At 44.7% G+C, this 20000-nt stretch overlaps 1 protein-coding gene across 10 annotated transcripts in view; it reads right to left on the reverse strand.

The window, feature by feature from the left end:
* The window catches only part of LOC126998210 (cyclin-dependent kinase 17-like), an 88294-nt gene that overhangs the window by 52840 nt on the left and 15454 nt on the right, over positions 1-20000 (reverse strand). For 2 of the 10 annotated variants that reach the window (XM_050859696.1, XM_050859695.1), the window contains exons 3-4: positions 12386-13655; positions 7551-7606 (exon numbers count right to left, since the gene is read on the reverse strand). The exons of 4 other annotated variants lie outside the window; for them this stretch is intronic. In XM_050859696.1, the coding sequence (XP_050715653.1) occupies positions 7563-7606; positions 12386-13655 (1314 nt within the window). In that variant the 3' untranslated portion in view covers positions 7551-7562. Of the gene's footprint in view, positions 260-7550; positions 7607-12385; positions 13656-16547; positions 17763-20000 lie in introns of those variants that run through there. 4 more of the 10 variants (XM_050859698.1, XM_050859697.1, XM_050859690.1 and 1 more) reach the window with 3 other exon arrangements.

Below are 20000 nucleotides of genomic sequence, written 5' to 3' on the forward strand. Positions count from 1 at the left end.
GGTGCCTGGCCGTGTGCCTCGCTGCCTCGCCCCGGGGTGGTCACGGCTGGTGGGCCGGGGCGTGGTCGGGAGGGCGGAGTGTCGGGGCTGCGTGCGGGCGTGCTGGGCAGCGGCACACAAAGGCGGTGGGCGGCGGGCGGCGCGGCGGTGCGGGCCGGGCGGAGGCTGGCGCGCGAGTGGCCGCCCCACGTATTGACGACCCACGCCGACCCGCAGGTTGCCGCCGTGGCTTTTACCCGTCGATATAATATCCGTGCACGCCCCGCCCCGCGCCCCGGGCCGCCGCCTCCCGGGGCCTTCCTTCGGGGCAGGACACGGCCGCCACGGGGGCGCCGCCGGGGTGCAGGGCGGCCCCTCCCCGGCGGCAGGACACACGCGGCAGGCAGTGTGTAGCAGCTGTGCAGGACTTCAAACAGCTTTTGTTGGGATGCTGCAGCCATCCCCGCCCCCCCCCCCCCTGTCCCCCTGCCGCCCTGCCCGCGCCCCGCCGCCTCCACGCCGCCCTGCCAGCCCTGCCCTGCCCCGCGCGGGTGCCAGACGACAACAAAAACCGCACTCAAAAGACCGGAGGAAGAAGTGAGCAAAAAGGTGCACGAGGAAGCAAGGTGTCTCGACTCACGCTAATCTCAGTCTTGACACAGCCTCGCAGCCTCACCACCAGCCTGCTCGGCCCCCTCCCCTCCCTCCCTCCACCTGCCTCAAGCCTCACTTTCTTCCTTCGTTCTTCCTCCGCACAAAGGAGAGTCTTATGCAGTAATCTGTTGTCATGTCGGAGCCTCGGTGGAGTAAATGAGTTTTTGTTCATCCACTTTCATCCACAGCTATCACGGGATTATTGCAGCATCCATTACTCTCTCTCTCTCTCTCTCTCTCTCTCTCTCTCTCTCTCTCTCTCAACGCTTTGGAGGGTCTGTTGATACTTGAGGCAATTCGTGAGAGGTTGGGAGAGGAAGGGAGGGAGGATGGAGGAGGAGGAGGGAGAGAGAGGTGAAAGAAGAGGGGAGGGGGAGAGGAGGAAGGAGACAGGGAGTGACAGCTGAGGCCTAAGAGTTAATGAGGAAAAAACAAATCTATTGAAAGAGGAGGAGGAGGAGGAGGAGGAGGAGGAGGAGAGCTGAAAGAAATATAGACGTGGAGTAATTCATTAAGGTTGGTAGGTATCTCCTCCTCCTCCTCCTCCTCCTCCTCCTCCTCCTCCTCCTCCTCCTCCCCTTGTTTACCAGAAGTTATTACCGGCAATGTTGTTACGAATGAGGGAAGTGAGGGAAATTAAAAGGGGAAGGAAAGGAAAGAAGGAAGAAGAGAAGAGGGAGAGAAGAGGGTGGGAAGGAGGAGGGGAGAGGAAAGAAGAGGAGAGATGAGAGGTGAAGTGAGATGAGGCAAGGAGGAGGAGGAAGAAGAGGAGGAGGAGGAGGGAGAGAGGGGAGAGGAGATATGATGAGAATATAGAAGTGGTGTATGAGAGAGAGAGAGAGAGAGAGAGAGAGAGAGAGAGAGAGAGAGAGAGAGAGAGAGAGAGAGAGAGAGAGAGAGAGAGAGAGAGAGAGAGAGAGAGAGAGAGAGAGAGAGAGAGAGGTGACAAAGTTCAAGTAGGGAAGATAATAGGGAAAGGAAGAAGAAGAAGAAGAAGAAGAAGAAGAACGGGATGAAAAAATAAAACAAATAAAGAATGAAGACAAAAAGGAATTACTATAAACAATAACACACACACACACACACACACACACACACACACACACACACACACACACACACATAATAAAGGTAATACACTTGTTGTTTTGCCTTTCCCTCCTCCTCCTCCTCCTCCTCCTCCTCCTTCTCCTCCTCCTCGCGCCATTATGCAGAAGGACACAACTTTAGGACATAAAAGGAGTCGTTGGCCCAAAACAACTTGAGGCTCGAGGCGAAAAAAGGGAAAACAGGAAAACAAGGAAGGAAAAAGTAAGAAAATAGGAAAAAATAAACAATAGAGGAAGAAAAAAATGGGAAGAAGTTGGAATGAAAGAAATGTAACGAAAAAAGGAGAAACAAGAAAAAAGAAAAAAAACAAGAAAAGAGGAAAGGAAATACCATGAAAGGAACGTTTTGCTTAAGTTTCCAGACAAAAACATTTCTCTCTCTCTCTCTCTCTCTCTCTCTCTCTCTCTCTCTCTCTCTCTCTCTCATACCTCACCTCCTACTCTCTTTCTTACCTCCTCTTCCTAAACCTCTTTCCTCCTCCTCCTCCTCCTCCTAAGCCAGGTGGAGGTAAAAATTGTCTCCCGGCGGCCATTTGGGTGTAAAATCTGGCACTCTAAGCCCGGAGGAAAAGTGGAGGAAAGGAGGGAAATTATGGAGGAAAGGAGGAGGAGGAACGGAGAGGAATTGTGGAGAAAAAGAAGGTTGTGGAAGAGGAAAAAATTGTGGAGGGGGAGGGAAGGAGGGAAGATGTGGAGGAAAGGATGGAGGAGAAACTGTGGAGGGAAGGAGTAAAAATGTGGAGGAAAGAATAGGAAGAGGAAAATGAGAAATAAAAGGAAGGAAGGGAGAGAAAAGAGAGAAGAGGAAAGAAGGGAGGAAGAATGAAGAGGAAAAAAAGAAGGAAAGGAGGGAGAGGAGGAAAGGAGGAGGAGGAAGAGGAGGAGGAAAGGTGAAGAAGATAGGGAGAGGAAGATAGGGAGGAATGGAGGAAAGAAGGGAGGGAGAGAGGGAGGAGGAAAAAGAGATGAGATATGAACTTGTGGAAGGGAGGGAGGGAAAAGGAAGAGGGAGGGAGGGAAGGGAGGGAAGGGAAATGAAGGAGGGAGGAAATTGAGGAAATGAGAAAGGGAGGGAAGAAATATTAAGGGAGAGAGAGAGAGAGAGAGAGAGAGAGAGAGAGAGAGAGAGAGAGAGAGAGAGAGAGAGAGAGAGAGAGAGAGAGAGAGAGAGAGAGAGAGAGAGAGAGAGAGAGAGAGAGAGAGAGAGAGAGAGAGAGAGAGAGAGAGAGAGAGAGAGAGAGAGAGAGAGAGAGAGAGAGAGAGAGAGAGAGAGAGAGAGAGAGAGAGAGAGAGAGAGAGAGAGAGAGAGAGGTGACAGGTGAGTCTTAGGGGGCGTGAGGGGCAGGTGTCCTTATTGATCACAGGTAAGTTATTGATCAGCTGAGGATGGGACAGGTGTGAAGGGAAGGAGACAGGACCGTTCCCTCGTGGCCTATCACACTCCTTCATCTCCTTTACTTTTTATCTCCCTCATCCTCTTCAATATAGTTTTTTTTGTTATTTTTTGTGATTTTTTTTTTGTCATTTTATGTTTTTGTTGTTTTTTATTTTTTGTTATTTTGTTTTTGTTTTTTATTTTTTGTCATTTTTTTCTTTTAGTTTTTTTTCCTTTTGTTGTTTTGTTTTTTGTGTTATCTTTTTTAGGTTTGTTATTTTTTGTTTTGTTTTTTGTTATTTTTTTTGTCTGTCTGTTTATCTATCATCTTTTTTTTCTGTCTGTGTATCTATATGCCTGTCTCTGTCTATCATCTTTTTTTTTATCTCTCTTTAATTTCTCTTTTTTCTGTCAGCTTCTGTCAGTCCTTTCTTTCCCTTTTCCTTTCTTTTCCTCCTCCATCCTTTCCTCCACATTTTACCTCCTTCCCTCCACAGTTTCTCTCCTTTCCTCCATTCTTTCCTCTGTTAGTCCGTCTTTCTATCCGTTTGTCTGTCTGTCCTAATCTCTTTCATTTTACACCTTATTAAGCATTTATTTTCCTCCTCCTCCTCCTCCTCCTACATCAGTGGAAGAATTGTGGAAGGTGATAAGAAGAAGGGGAGGAAGGGGAAGGAAGGAAGGGGAGGTGATTGTGATGGTAAGGAAGGGGAAGAATCGGGATTTGATGATAGGAAGGGAAGGAAAAGGATGGGGAGAAAATGGAGAAGGAGGGAAGGGAGAGGGGAAGAGGAGGAAGGGGATGAGGGATGTTGTGATGGGTGAAGGGAAGGAAAGGAAGGAAAGGAAGGAGAGGAATGGAAAGGGGAGGGAAACGAAAAGGAGAGAAAGGAAGGAAGGAAGGAAGGAAGGAAGGAAGGGAAGGGAAGGAAGGAGAGGAATGGAAAGGGGAGGGAAACGAAAAGGAAGGAGGGAGGAAGGAAGGAAGAAAGGAAGGAAGATAGGAGAGGAAGGGGAGGGAAACGAAAAGGAAGGAAGGAAGGAAGGAAAGGAAGGAAAGGAAGGAAGGGGAAAGGGAGGAAAAGGAAGAGAAGTAGTGATGGGTGAGAGGAAGGAAGGGGAGGAGAGGAAGGAAGAAGAAGGGAAGGGGAGGAAAGGGAGAGGGGAATAAAGGGGAGGAGAGGGGAGGAAAGGAAGGGGAGAAAGGGAAGGGGTGAAGGTAATAGTGGCCTTGACCCTTACACACACACACACACACACACACACACACACACACACACACACACACACGCACGCAAGGGACTGTCACGTGGCTATTCGCTCTATGTTAAACACCCAGATAACGCTCTCTCTCTCTCTCTAGCGGAGCCAAAGATCACCCGTTCAGCCTTGTCGCGATCTGCAGGTGAAGGAGGGGGGGGAAGGTCGGGTGGAGTCGTGGCGGGTCGGGGGGAATCGGGGGGAGGTCGGGGAGGGGTCGGGGTGGAGGGGAATTTCCCGGGCCGAGCCACTTACCTGGAATGCACCTTTACACGTGTAGGTGCGAGTGTGTGTGTGTGTGTGTGTGTGTGTGTGTGTGTGTGTGTGTGTGTGTGTGTGTGTGTGTGTGTGTGTGTGTCTAGCCAGTTTTAAGCTTCACCCTTAACCTAATGTGAGCTGGAGGGGGTGGAAGGGGAGGAAGGAAGGGGAGGGAGAGGGGAGTTGGGTAAGAGAAGGGGAGGGAAAGGGGAGAGAGGCTGAGAGGAGGAGAGAGAGGAGTGAGGGGAGGGGAGGGAAAGGAGGGGGAAGGAAGTGGAAGGGAGAGGAGGGGAGAGAGGAGAAGGAAAGGGAGGGGAAGGAAAGGGAGGGGAAGGAAGAGGAGAATAAGGAAAGGAAGAAAAAAGAAAAAAAAGATGGATAACAGAGAGAACGAGAGAGAGAGAGAGAGAGAGAGAGAGAGAGAGAGAGAGAGAGAGAGAGAGAGAGAGAGAGAGAGAGAGAGAGAGAGAGAGAGAGAGAGAGAGAGGAAACAATTAACGCTAAGAAGAGAAGAGAAAGAAGGAGAGAGATAAAATGAGGAGAAATTAATAAGAGGCAAGAAGAGAGAGGGAGACGGAAATAAACTCACAATAACAAAGGAGAGAAAAAAAGGAAAAAAAAAACAAGAGATTACCAAGACAAAACAAATATAAGAGAAAGAAAATAACTACCAATATGAGGAGGAGGAGGAGGAGGAGGAGGAGGAGGAGGAGGAGGAGGAGGGACCCAGGGGAAGACAGAACAAAAATGAGCGAGGAGAAAAACGAACAATATGAAGAGGAGGAGGAGGAGGAGGAGGAGGAAGAGAAGAGAGGAGGAGGGACCCAGGGGAAGACAGAACAAAAATGAGAGAAGAAAAACTAACACTATAAAGAGGAGGAGGAAGAAGAGGAAGAGGGAGAGAGGAGAAAAACTAACAATACAAGGAAGAGGAGGAGGAAGAAGAGGAAGAGAAGAGAGGAAGAGGGAAGCAGGAGATGGAGGAAAAATGGGAAAGGGGACACGTGAGAGAGGAGAAAAATTAATAATATAAAGAAGAGGAGGAGGAAGAAGAGGAAGAGAAGAAGGGAAGAGGGAGACAGGAGGAGGAGGAGGATGGAAAAATGGGAGGTGGTCACTTAGAAAAAAAATAAGGAAAAAATAGAAAAAAATAACAAGAATGAACAAAACAAGAGGAAGAAAGAAGTAAACAACTAACAATGTGAAGAGGAGTTAAGAGGAAAAAAGAAGAGGAAGAAGAGGAAGAGAAGAGGAGGAGAGGGAAACAGTGGGGAAGGAAAAATGGGAGAGTGGACACGACACGTAGAAAAAAAAAGGAAAAAAAATAAATAAATAAATAAAAAATTACAAGAACGAGAGGAAGGAAGGAGAGAACTAACATTATGAAGAAGAGGAGGAGGAAGAAGAGGAAGAGAAGAAGGGAAGAGGGAGGAGGAAGGAAAAGGGGGAGGGGGGAACACGTAGAAAAAAGGAAAAAAAAAGAATGAACAGAACGAAAGAAAGAAAAAAACACAACTAACAATATGAAGAGGAATTAAGAGGAGGAGGGGAAGAGGAAGAGGAACAAGAGGGGAAAGAGGATACAGAGGGGAAGAAAAAGGGGGTCGGCGGCACGTAGTAATTCCCCCCCCCACACCTCCCTCTCCCCCCCTTAGTTAGTCCCAGAGGAGCGTCGCCCCCCTTCAAATAACCAAAGGAAATTTACGTGTTCGCTGTTTTTTTTTTTTTGTTTTTTTTTTTGAAGGGGGAAGTTGATGTCTTGTTACTGGTCCTGTGATGATAAGGAGGAGGAGGAGGAGGAGGAGGAGGAAGAGGAGGAGGAGGAGGAAGAGGAGGAGGAAGAGGAGGTGGAGGAGGAGGAGGAGGAGGAGGCGTCACCCTCTCTCTCTGAGTCATAATGAGAGAGAGAGAGAGAGAGAGAGAGAGAGAGAGAGAGAGAGAGAGAGAGAGAGAGAGAGAGAGAGAGAGAGAGAGAGAGAGAGAGAGAGAGAGAGGAAATTATAGAAAAAGTAAAAGAAGAAGAAGGGAAGAAATATAGGAGGAGGAGGAGGAGGAGGAAGACACCACCATTCCCAAACATAATAGTGAAGGGAAGGGAAGAGGAAATAGAGGAAGGAGAGGAAGGGGAGGGGAAGAAGAGGAAGGGGAGGAGGAGGGGGAAGAGGAGGAGGAGGAGGAGGAGGGAAGAATGAGAGGGGAGAGAGAAGAGGGTGAGTAGAGTGGTTCACATACTGCATTGCGGGCACACACACACACACACACACACACACACACACACACACACACACACACACACACTATGAAGTTCGTATACAGCAAACAACTTCAAAGATATTTTTAAGGCGTCTGAAAATTTACTGATAAACTTGGAGGAGGAGGAGGAGGAGGAGTAGGAGGAGTGAATCATATAATTACACGTTCAGCATTTTTTTCTGTCTGTCTGTCTGTCTGTATGTATGTATGTATATACTATATATGTATGTATGTATGTATGTGTGTGTGTATGTGTGTGTGTATGTATGTATGTATGTATGTATGTATGTATGTATGTATGTTTGTCTGTGTTTCTCTTACCATTAAAGTTTTCCACTCCATCGACACACACACATACACACACACACACACACTTGGCATTTATATCTTCCTTTGAAACGTTTTAAACCCAAAACACACTCTCTCTCTCTCTCTCTCTCTCTCTCTCTCTCTCTCTCTCTCTCATCATCCATTCCTAGTGACGTAATACTCGAAATCCCCTAAAACGCTCCCTGATTGGCTATTTCCCCCTCTGACGTCACGAAGCCCTCCCCCTTACCCACCTATGAGCCCTGTGATTGGTCGGCTCTGAAGATAACAAGACGTGATTGGCCCTTCCCTTGCTGACGTCACACAGGTAAACAATGGATGACGTCACTTACCTGTCGCGTCTCTCAGCTGTTTGTCTGTGTGGCCTTGGCAGGTAAAAAACACTCACCTGGAATTAGAGAAGAGGGAAGGTGTTAATATATGAGGGAATAAGGAAAATGATGATAACAATGATATAAAGGAAATTAAAGATGAGAAAGAAGGTATTGATAAAGATGGAACAAGGGAAAAATTAATAAAAAGTAAGACTATTAATTAGAGGAGAAAGAAGGTAGTGATAAAAGAGAGAAGAGGGAAGGAGAAACACATAAGGAAAATTGTAGGATGAAAAAAGGAATTATAAGGGAGAGAAAATACGCGTTGATAAAAGAGGAAATTAAATTAAAGAGGAATTAGAAGGAGTAAAGAGGAATCAGAATAAAGGAAGAAATAAAGAAATAAAGGAAGGAATAAAGGAATAAAGAGGAATTAGAAGGGAGAAGAGAAAAATACACGTCAATAAAAGAGAGAACAGGGAAGAAGGGGAAATACATAAAGAAAATTGTATGATGTAAAAATGAATTAGAAGGGAGAAGAGAAAATACACGTTAATAAAAGAGGGAACAGGGAAAAATGAGAAATACATAAGGATAATTGTATAATGTAAAAAGGAATTATAAGGAAGAGGAAAATACGGTTAATAAAAGAGGAAACAAGGAAAGATAAGAACAAAGGAACGAGAAGATAAAGAGATAAATATGATGAAAAATAAACGTAAAATACAATAAAGATTAGAGTAAGAGAAAATAGATTACTCAACGATGTAAAATAAATGGAAAAATAAAATGATAATAAAATGAAGTAGAATGTAAATTGATATAACTGTTTTACGTGTTTTTTTTTTTTGTGTGTGTGTTTGTGTTTGAGATGATGAGGATTTGAAGGCTTTGTAAGTACGTATGTTTGTTTGTTTGTTAGTTTTCTCTTTCTCTTTCTTTAACTTCCTTTATCTTGCTTCTTTATTTTATTTTCCTTTTTCTCTCAAATTATCTCAGTCTTTTATTTCCTCTTGTTTTTCTTCTTCTTCTTCTTCTTCTTCCCTCTTTCTTTCTTTCCATCATCATCATCATCATAATTGTATTTTCCTGTCCCTTCATTTTCAGAACCTTATTATTATTATTATTATTATTATTATTATTATTATTATTAGTTATTATTATTATAAATGTTTATCAGCTAATACGTTCCCTTCCTTCCTCTCTCTCTCTCTCTCTCTCTCAAAAGATAAACCTGGTAAAGGAGGAGTCAAAGAAAGTTCAAAGGTCATGAGAGAGAGAGAGAGAGAGAGAGAGAGAGAGAGAGAGAGAGAGAGAGAGAGAGAGAGAGAGAGAGAGAGAGAGAGAGAGAGAGAGAGAGAGAGAGAGAGAGAGAGAGAGAGAGAGAGAGAATATATATAGAATGAAATACTTGAAGGGGAAAGGCGGAAGAAGGATGATAAAAATAGAAAAAGGGAAAAAAACGGAAAAAAAACATGAAAAATAAAATAAAAGAAAAGAAAAAAAACGAATTGATATCCTTGCTAGAGAGCGTCGAGTGCGTGCGTGCGTGTGTGCGACCCTGTTATTTCCACCGGCAATTCTCAGTATTTCATTAGAGCACCTTACGAGGAAGAGCAGGAGGAGGGGGCAGGGTACGGTATTATTTTCACCAAGACACGTGCTCTGCTTAAGGACCCTGATGCTATTTTCACCGCGGAAGAAGAGGGAGGGAGGGATTTTGATCACGGAAGAGAAAGACAAACAGAGATAGACTTTAGTGCTGTTTCCTATAAGACTTCACAGCTTCTATTTCACCACAAACCATCAAAGCTCACGTACTCCTTAACCTTCAAACTGTAGTGATATGTTATAGAGAGAAAATCCAAGAATTGTGGAGTTGGTATTAGAATCTTTGCCGGGGCGGGATGGAGTATACTAACACCAGACCGAGAACCAGGTGGAGAGATGAAATTAGAACCTTTGTCGGGGCGGGATGGAGTATACTAACACCAGACCGAGAACCAGGTGGAGAGATGAAATTAGAACCTTTGCCGGGGCGGGATGGAGTACACTAACACCAGACCGAGAACCAGGTGGAGAGATGAAATTAGAACCTTTGCCGGGGCGGGATGGAGTACACTAACACCAGACCGAGAACCAGGTGGAGAGATGAAATTAGAACCCTTGCCGGAGCGGGATGGAGTATACTAACACCAGACCGAGAACCAGGTGGAGAGATGAAATTAGAACCTTTGTCGGGGCGGGATGGAGTATACTAACACCAGACCGAGAACCAGGTGGAGAGATGAAATTAGAACCTTTGTCGGGGCGGGATGGAGTATACTAACACCAGACCGAGAACCAGGTGGAGAGATGAAATTAGAACCTTTGCCGGAGCGGGATGGAGTATACTAACACCAGACCGAGAACCAGGTGGAGAGATGAAATTAGAACCCTTGCCGGGGCGGGATGGAGTATACTAACACCAGACCGAGAACCAGGTGGAGAGATGAAATTAGAACCTTTGCCGGAGCGGGATGGAGTACACTAACACCAGATAGATAGGAAGAGGTGGAGGACGTTAGGAAAGGCCTTTGTCCTGTGGTGAACTAATAAGATGATAATAATAATGTTGATAAAAAATGAACTTGCTATAGGTCAAAGAAAGTTCAAAGGTCAATGAAAGAAAACAGGACAAAGGGATGGGAAAAAAATAGAAAAGAAATAAGAAAATAAAGACAAAAATGATGAAAATATAAAAAAAGAAAAGGAAAAAACGATGATAAAGATAATGACGCTGATAATTATAATGACGATAAATACCTTTAAATAACCACTTTCACGCTCTTATAAACATCCCCAGGTAATTAATCAGCTGTCACCTGGCCTAGACTAATTGAGCTGTTACCTGCATGCGTGACAGCCCCGCTCATCCCTGACACACCTGGCCACCTGAGCAGAAAAACACTCCTTTAACTTCCTGTCGACAACGCGTCTCCACCCACGGCAACACTAGCCAGGTATTGCGGCCCAGTCCAGTGTTGCCAACGACAGAATGATGATGATAATGATGAAATAAATGGTAGATTATATAGTATGGTTCTTCTTCGCCATTGTTGAGCTCCATATAATAGCTTTTCATTATTCTTTTTTTTTTACAAAGGAGGAAGAAGAACAAGATTATGAAGATGATGAAGAAGAAGAAGAAGAAGGAAAAGAAGAAGAAGAAGAAGGAAAAGAAGAAGAAGAAGACGCAGAAGAAGAAGAAGAAAAAGAAGAAGAAGAAGAAGAAGGAAAAGAAGAAGAAGAAGAAGAAGAAGAAGAAGACGTAGAAGAAGAAGAAGAAGACGTAGAAGAAGAAGAAGAAGAAGAAGAAGAAAAACGAAGACCAACCTCCCCCTCCTCTTTCTCTCTTCCTCCCTCTCTTCCTGTACCCGTCACACACACACACACACACACACACACACACACACACACACACACACACACACACACACACACACACACACACACAAACACCTGCCCAACCCAACCCAACACACCTGAGCTAAAAAAAATAAAGGTGTTGTGTTGAAGCCTCACACACACACACACACACACACACACACACACACACACACACACACACACACACCGGATGTAATTAAGACAGAATACACCTGAAGGTCGTGATTGCCAGATGCAGGTGACCCGGTGAACAGGTGTGAGAGGGGGAGGAAGAGGGGGGAGGAGGGGAGGGGGAGGAGGAGGGGGGAGGAAGGAAGGAGGGTCAAGAATAGATGAGGGAAGGGAGGAAGAGAAAGAAAGGGAGGGAGAGATAAAAGGTAAAGATGTGAAAGGGAGAGAAAGAAGAGAGGAAGGGAAGGGAAGGGAAGGGAAGGGGAGGGAGAGGAGAGGATAGGAGAGAGAGAGAGAGAGAGAGAGAGAGAGAGAGAGAGAGAGAGAGAGAGAGAGAGAGAGAGAGAGAGAGAGAGAGAGAGAGAGAGAGAGAGAGAGAGAGAGAGAGAGAGAGAGAGAGAATCTAACCTCAATTTTTCAGTCCCCGAAGCCACACACACACACACTACACATGACCTACAACATATAATAACCATCTGTTCTTGTCGTTTATTAATATAGAAAAAAATATATAATGAAAGGTTGTCGTATCTGCCCCGGAAGTCGAACAAATGCTCAGACGAAGAAGATGAAGAGGAGGAGGAGGAGGAGGAGGAGGAGGAGGAGGAGGAGGAGGAGGAAGATATAAAGGTGCATGGACGAAGATGAGGAGGACTGAAAGGAAAAATAAAAGGAAAATGACAAGAAGAGGGAAAAGAAGGAGAAGGAGGAAGAGGAAGAGGAGGAAAAAAAGAAGAAAGGAGAAGGATATAAAAGTGTATGTACGAAGAGGATGTAGATAGGAAGGATAAAAAAAAGGACGAAAAGAAGAGGGAAAAGAAGGATGAGGAGGAGAAAAGAATTTAGTAGTAGTAGTAGTAGTAGTAGTAGTAGTAGTAGTAGTAGTAGTAGTAGTAGTAGTAGTAACAGCAATAATGGCACGTATATAACAAACTTCTACATCAACAAACTCTACTAAAACAACGACGTAAATAAAACACGATACCAAGCTTACTAAAACGCCAAACAGTACGATAATAATAATAATAATAATAATAATAATAATAATAATAATAATAATAATAATAATAATAATAATAATAATAAGCTTACAAAAACCAAGCTTACATATACCCCAAACACAGCAATACGTTTGTAGCTACAGTGGCAATAGTAATAGTAGCAGTAGTAGTAGTGGTAGCAGTAGTAGTAGTAGTGGCAGTATACTTCGAAAAAGCTAAATAAATGGTCAACCAACACAGAAACACACACACCTTGCGACTTAAACCAATGGAGTGTGTACTGCGACAAGTATCTGAGGAGACCGAGGTTGTTATGCTGGTGGCGGTGATGGTGGTGATGCCGTTGTTGGTGGTGGTGGTGACGCTGGGATGATGGCGTTAGGTCCCGTGAGGTCGCCGGCGCTGGTGGTGGTGTTGGGGTATCACGCGGACTCCTCATCACCACTAAGGGCCTTCTGGTGGTGTATCCGTGGTGTTTATGGTTGTTATTGGTGGTGGTGGAGTTGTTATTGTGGTACCTGGACCCTGGGACTGTTGAGGGACTGCACTCGACTCCTTCCTCCACGTCCAAGTCCTCTTCGATGATATACAGGTCGCCTTCTTTCCTCACGACCTGCCTTGGGAGGTGGAGGTTGGTCGGCCGTGTGGTGGTCTGTTCCTCTGTGTTCTCAAGTTCAAGCTCAGTATCGTCGATTAGGTTCCGTCTGGCCGGTTCAACGACTCGCATGCAATTCCCGACCACCGATAGCACCATTCCGATCATTCCCGCCGCCCCCCGACACACTCCAGCGCCTCCTCCCCCAGCCTCACCGATCCCCTCAACAATCCACTCCCCCTGCAATGGGTTCGATGTCTGGGGTGGGTGTGAGGGGGTACTTCCATGGGTGTGTCCAAGGGTGCTAGCGCTCAGAGGTTGTGTCAGGACAATGCTAGGTTTGGGTTTACGGTGATTGGGGTTTTGCGTCTGTTTTGGGACTACGAGTTTGGGGTTTCCTGGGGTCTGTTTCTGTTTGGGTACTGGGTATGGAGCTAACTTGGGGTCTGGGGTTGAGAAAGGTATGTTCTGGGGGCTACATGCTGATGACAGCTTCCTTGGGGCTTGGGTCTGTCTGGGCACTGGGTGTGGGACTATACTGGGGTCTGGGGTTGAGAAAGGTGTGTTGCCCTGGGAGATAGACACTGGGGGCTCCTGTGGTAGGCTCTGGGGGCTTAACGACTCCTGGGGCTGAATGATCATGGACTGGGGGCTGACTGACTGATTGGACTGGGGGCTAAAAGATGACTGTGTGGTGAGTAATGGCCGTTCGGACTGTGAGCTGATTGAGGACTGAATGGACTGGGGACTAAAAGATGAGTGAGGACTAAGCGAGGACTGTTGAGACTCTGGGCTAAACTGGAGGCTGACGGGGGACTGGTGGGGGCTGGGGCAGGAGTGATTTCGCCCAGACCAAGAGGGGGGGCTGCCCGAGGTGGTGATGGTGGTGATGGGTGGTGGTGGTGGTGAGGCGTTCCTTTGTGTAGGCTGCAAGTAACACCACCGAGGAAGGAAAAAAAAAGACGGTCATATTTGGTACACACACACACACACACACACACACACGGTCAGTACGTACGAACAAAGCACCGGAAAAAAAATATGAAAAAAATAGAAATGAAGTAATTTTATGACTTTTTTTTGGTCATCATCATCATCATAATCATAATCATTATTTATTTATTACGCCATCTTTTGTTTCTTTGCGCATAATGAACTTTTACGAAAATTATATTAAGAAGTCTGCACTCTCCTCCTCCTCCTCCTCCTCCTCCTCCTCCTCTTCTTCTTCTTCCTCCTCCTCCTCCTCCTCCTCCTCAGTGAACGACGAAGAGGTGAAGGACTTTAATAGGATTTCTGTCGCTCTGCTTCCTTTTTTTTCTTCTTCTTTCGTTTCTTTCCTACTTTTTTTTTGTTAGTTTCCAATTTCTATTTTTATTCTCTCTCTCTCTCTCTCTCTCTCTCTCGTTTCGTTTACTTTCTTTTCATCTTTGTTTCCTTTCCTCTTTTTTTCTTTGTTTTCTTTCGTTTGCTTTTCGAATCCCGGTTGTTTTGTTTTTATTTTTGTTTTGTTTTGTTTTCTCGACTTATTTTTGTCTATTTTTTTCTTCTTTTTTTTTACGTTTCATAGTAGGAAAAGGAAGCGGAGGAGGAGGAGTGGAGAGAGGTGGAGGTGAAGGTGGAGGTAAGGGTGGAGGCAAGGGTGAAGGTGGAGGAGGTGGAGATAAGGGAAGGGAGGAGGAGGAAATAAGGTGGTGGTGGTGGTGGAGGAGAAGGAGGAGGAGGGAAGGGAGGAGCAAGGTTTTCTCCAGCCTGTCTCCCCACCACCATCACCTCCTCCTCCTCCTCCTCCTCCTCCTCGTCTTCCTCCTCCTCCTCTTCCTCACAAGTCTTCCCACGTGACTAATACCTATTAATTAAACCTTAGATGTCTGTTACACCTGCTTCCGTACACACACACACACACACACACACACACACACACACGGGATTGAAGATAGGCTATGATCACTTTCTTGCATGTATGTGTGTCTGTCTGTCTGTCTGTCTGTATGTATGTATGTGTGTGTGTTTATGTATGTATGTATGTATGTATGTGTGTGTGTGTGTGTGTGTGTGTGTGTGTGTGTGTATGGATGGATGGATGTACGAATCTCTCTCTCTCTCTCTCTCTCTCTCTCTCTCAATGACTCTAGCGGGATCATGAACAAAAGGGAAAGTAGAATGAGAGAGAGAGAGAGAGAGAGAGAGAGAGAGAGAGAGAGAGAGAGAGAGAGAGAGAGAGAGAGAGATAGTGACTAAGCGAAGACTTCCACCCACACACACAAACCTCTTTCAACGCCCACGCCTAACCTTCACACACACACACACACACACACACACACACACACACACACACACACTAACCCACCAAACCACAATCTGTCCCTCATTCTCCTCTTGTCCCAGTTTAATCCCATCACACACACACACACACACACACACACACACACACACAGCTTCCCACGAGAGATCTAACAGGAAATTAACAATAGGCGGTAATGTGCGTGCGTGCGGGCGGGCAGAGGAGGAGGAGGAGGAGGAGGAGAAAGAAAGGGTGATGGAGGGTGATAGGGGTGAAGGTAATGGGGGAGGAGGAGGAGGAGGAGGATGATAGTGAGGGGGAGGAGGAGGAGAAGGAGGGATGATAGTGAGGGGGAGGAGGAGGAGGAGGAGGGATGGTAGTGAGGGGAAGGAGGAGGAAGAAGGAAGAGGGGAAGAGGAGTGGGAGGAAGGGGGGAGGAGAGGAAGAAAAAAAGGATGAGGGATTGCAGAGTCACCCCTAAGACACAGACAACATTGAAAGAAGTAGTAGTAGTAGTAGTAGTAGTAGTAGTAGTAGTAGTAGTAGTAGTAGTAGTAGTAGTAGTAGTAGTAGTAGTAGTAGTAGCAGTAGAAGAAGGAAGAAAAAGGAAAAGGAGAAAGGAAGAAAGAAAAAGTAGTGATAGTAGCAGTAGTAGCAGTAGTAGTAGTAGTAGTAGTAGATTTTCCATTCAAATATACTGCACTAGACAACCAAGAACTATATATATTTTTTTTTTCAGTACAAATTTACAAGTTCAAAACGGTAGTGTGGAGGAGTTCATATGCAGACGAGGGTTGTCAGTGAGGAGAATTGAACCCGAGCCACTGGGAAGCCGAGTCGAGTGTTTAACCACGGCGCCAATTCGCAAACACGCGGAGCTGAACGCGAAACATTGAATTAAAAAGACGCAAGGCAACGGTATACGCTTGGCTACACTGCACGCGCTAACACACACACACACACACACACACACACACACACACGATGATATAGTAACAAAAACACCACATAATTAACAAAACAAAAAGTCAGAATACGCATATCACTTCGTTTTTGTTTTTTTGTTGTTTTTTCTTACTTTTTCGTCCTCCACAAACACAAAAACATACACACATAAGAACACACAAAAACAAATCAATACACTTCTTTTTTCTTTCCTTCTTTTCTTTTTTCCTGCTTATTCGTTCGTTCGTTCTTGGTATCTGTTGTTTTTCATTATATCAATCTTTTATTTCCCGTTTTTTCGTTTCGCTTACACTTCTCTCTTTCTTTCTTTCTTTTTCTTTTCCTTTTTCCTGTTCGTTCTTTCATCGCATCTAAGACCTTTTCACTAACAATAACTAAGAACATTTCGCTAACCATTATGGCGAAATCACTACGCATCTTTCTTTTGTTTTTCAGTATCTTCCCATTTTCTTTCCTATTCGTTCTATCTTCCACCGCAAAAACACACAAAGAAACACAGCACACAACACTAAGACCATTTCACTAACCACAAGGACCTTTTCGCTAACACTAAATCCCTTTTCGCTAACCATTATGACGACGAGTGACGATGAAGACTTGCGTTGGAAGCGTCGGCAGAAGCAACAACGTCGGCGAAGTTAGAAGGACAGGCACATGGTTCACCACCACATAACACACTCACTCGCTCGCTCGCTCCACCTCCTTCCTCCTCCTCCTCCTCCTCTTCCTCTCTCTCTGGGTTAGCGGAGTGACTCACAACCGCCACCTCCTCCACTCCGTCTCACTCCGTTCCCACACCTTCACTCTCACTCTCTCACTGTCTCTACCTCTCTCTTTCACTCTCTCATGTTACGTACGACCATTGCCAATAGAGAGAGTGAATAGAGAGAGTGGAGAGAGGCGTAGGAAGGTAGGAAGGACAGGGATGGTGGTTTGATGGGGTGACGCGTCTTATGCCAACCACTTTTTCTGTCCTCGGTTTTTCCTTTTTCTTATTTTTGTTTTTTTGTTTAGTGTTTTGTATTGGAAGGGTTGGTTTGTGGTTTTAATTTGAGACTTCCTCCTCCTCCTTCTCTTGCTAGTCACTTCAAAGGTTTGGTATCGTTGTTCTTATAATATTGTTCTCAGTTTTCTTTTTCCCTTTTTTCCAGTCACTTTTAAATCAACTCTGCGATTCTTCTTCTTTGGTGAAACACTTTTGGAAGGCACTTTGTTCTTGTTTCTGGATTTGGTGTTTCAGTTTCAATGTTGCGTTATGATTCTTCTTCGTTCTGAAACTGTTATTATTTCCTTATCAGACACTTTCTAGAGCGTGTTTCAATGTTGTGTAATAATTCTCCTCTTTGAAACTCTTATTAACTTCTTGCCCGGCACTTTAAATCACAAGTTTCGATGTTCCGTTACGATTCTTTCTCTTTTTTCTGTTCACACACTTTTTAAATCATCTGTATGTATGTTGTGTTATAATTCTCTACTTAGAAACTCTTATTAACTTCTCGCCAGTCACTTTTTGATCATAAGTTTCAGCGTTACGATTCTTTCTTTTCTGAAACTACGAATATTTTCTGTTCACACACTTTTTAAATCATCTGTATCAATGCTGTGTAATGATTCTTCTTCGTTCTGAAACTCCATCTATTGTTATTCAGTTTGCTTTTATTTCTTTGTCAAAACACTTTTCCAAATCACTTCAAACCGACTGTTGGGAGTAGGCTATTTCTGAAGCCTTGCGAAAACCAACCACTTCCAAAAAGAATCGCGAATAATGTAGTCCTTTTTCTTGACGGTAATAGTAAAGTAGTAGTAGTAGTAGTAGTGGTAATAGTGGTGGTGGAAGTCTTTGGTGGTGGTGGTGGTGGTGTTGAGCGAGGTGGAGGTGGTGGTGGTGACGGGGCAGTGGTGTAGCGAGGACTGGAAGTGGTGGGTGGAGAGGCAAATGACTGTTACACCTCCGGAACTTCCCAGGTGAGAGAGAGAGAGAGAGAGAGAGAGAGAGAGAGAGAGAGAGAGAGAGAGAGAGAGAGAGAGAGAGAGAGAGAGAGAGAGAATACCTACATGTGCCCAAGTCTACAAGTCTTCTCTCTCACGTGGAGGACATTCCGAGGTACACACACACACACACAGGTACACATACACCTTTCTGGAACCTCCCTCCTCCTCCTCCTCCTCCTCCTCTTTCTTAATACGGAGAATGATAAACCGCACATCCTCATCCTTTGTCTTATTCTTCCTCCTCCTCCTCTTCTTCTTCTTCTTCTTCTTCTTCTTCTTCTTCTTCTTGTGTAATCTCTCTTGACTAACCAATCATTTCCCTCTTCCTCTTCTTTTTCTTCTTCCTCCTGTATTTATTTTTTGCCTAATCTTACTTACAAACTAACCAACCGCGCTTCCGTTCTACACACACACACACACACACACACACACACGTTATTACAATTGTCCTTCCCTCTCCTGGGCAGCCTTACAAGGAGAGGAAATGCGGCGTATATGGCGGGGTGTCCTTCAGAGGCGCAACACCTCCGTTCTCATATGTAAACAAACACCGCCTCGTTAGTGTTTTCGATGTGTTTTTCTTTTTTGTTTTGTTTTTTTTGTGTGTTTGTTTTCTCACCTTCAAGTTTTTTTTCTTTCTTTCTTTCTTTCTTTTGTCATTGCTATCATCATCATCATAATTGTCGTTAGTGTTCTCGATGTGTGTTTTTCTTTTGTTTTGGGTTTTATTTTTTGTTGTTGTTGATGTGTTTGTGTTTTCTCAGCTTCTCGTTTATTTGTTTTCCTTCTTTATTTATTTATTTTGTCATTGCTATCATCATCATCATCATCATCATCATCATCGTTCGTTATTCATCAACTTTTTCTTTTGTCATTGCTATCGTCATCATCATCATCATCGTCGTCGTTCGTTATTCATCAACTTCCAATTCGTTTGTTTTCTTGTTGTTTGTTTTTCTTTTTTGTTGTTTTACCTCCTCTTTTCTTTCTTTTCTTTATATCTTGTTTTCTTTTTGTCCTTTTCGCCGATGTTTCTCTGTTCTTCCACCATCTCCTTTTCTTTGTTTTCTTCATATATTAGTTTTTCTTTTGTCTTTTTCATCGATGTCTCTGTTCTTTCACTTCCACCTCACTCGTTTTGTTGATGTTTTCTATTTTGTCTTTATTTCACCGTTCTCTCTCTCTCTCTCTCTCTCTCTCTCTCTCTCTCTCTCTCTCTCCCTTCACTTCTTCCTCCTTTTTCTACTCATAATAACTATCATCATTAGCTATTACTTATCAACTGGCATCTCGTTAATGTTCTTCATAAACAGTTTTCTTTTGTCTTTTTGTCTTTTTCACCCTCTCTTCCTTCTCCTCCTCCTCCTCTTCCTCATACCCCATCATCATCATCAGCGGTGGTAGAGTGGGCAGCGCGCGGACGTGGTAATCCTGTCGACACGAGTTCAAGTCCCATCGGAAGACGCTGACAATTTTCAACCATCGCTGCGTGGAGGAAGTTTACCCACATGCCGTCCAAGCTTTCAAAGATTACCCACATGCCGTCCAAGCTTTCAATCGACCCTAACTTCAGTGGCTTCGGTCAAGAGGCGCACAGGGGACAGCAAGGGCCAAGCAAGGGTAATACATCACGGCAGCCACTATAAACATAATTCGCCTGCCTCACTATCGGGCTGGGGCAAATAGAAAAATCCAGCCTCAGTTGGAGAGGGAAGGGGCATGTCGAGCCTGTTTGTGGACTGGCCAATGGTGTTCACTCTATGGGTAACGGGGTCGGGGCTTATCCGCCTAGTTATCGTGAACGGCGTACAGTGTTTTACAAGGTCTTCGTAAACACAACACACAGAAGCTATTAAAAAGACACTGCACGCTATAAAAACTTGAAAAAAAATAAGTGACTATCCTTCCAGTCTTTCAAATATATCTAAATCGCCCTTAATATCCCATGTAATTATACCTTCTTCTTCAACTACTGAGGGAAGCCGAGTCATCAAGTCCACTACTCCATATAGTTAGCAACGACGAAGGGG

The sequence above is a fragment of the Eriocheir sinensis genome, chromosome 13 (genome assembly GCF_024679095.1).
Source record: "Eriocheir sinensis breed Jianghai 21 chromosome 13, ASM2467909v1, whole genome shotgun sequence".
Taxonomy (NCBI): domain Eukaryota; kingdom Metazoa; phylum Arthropoda; class Malacostraca; order Decapoda; family Varunidae; genus Eriocheir; species Eriocheir sinensis.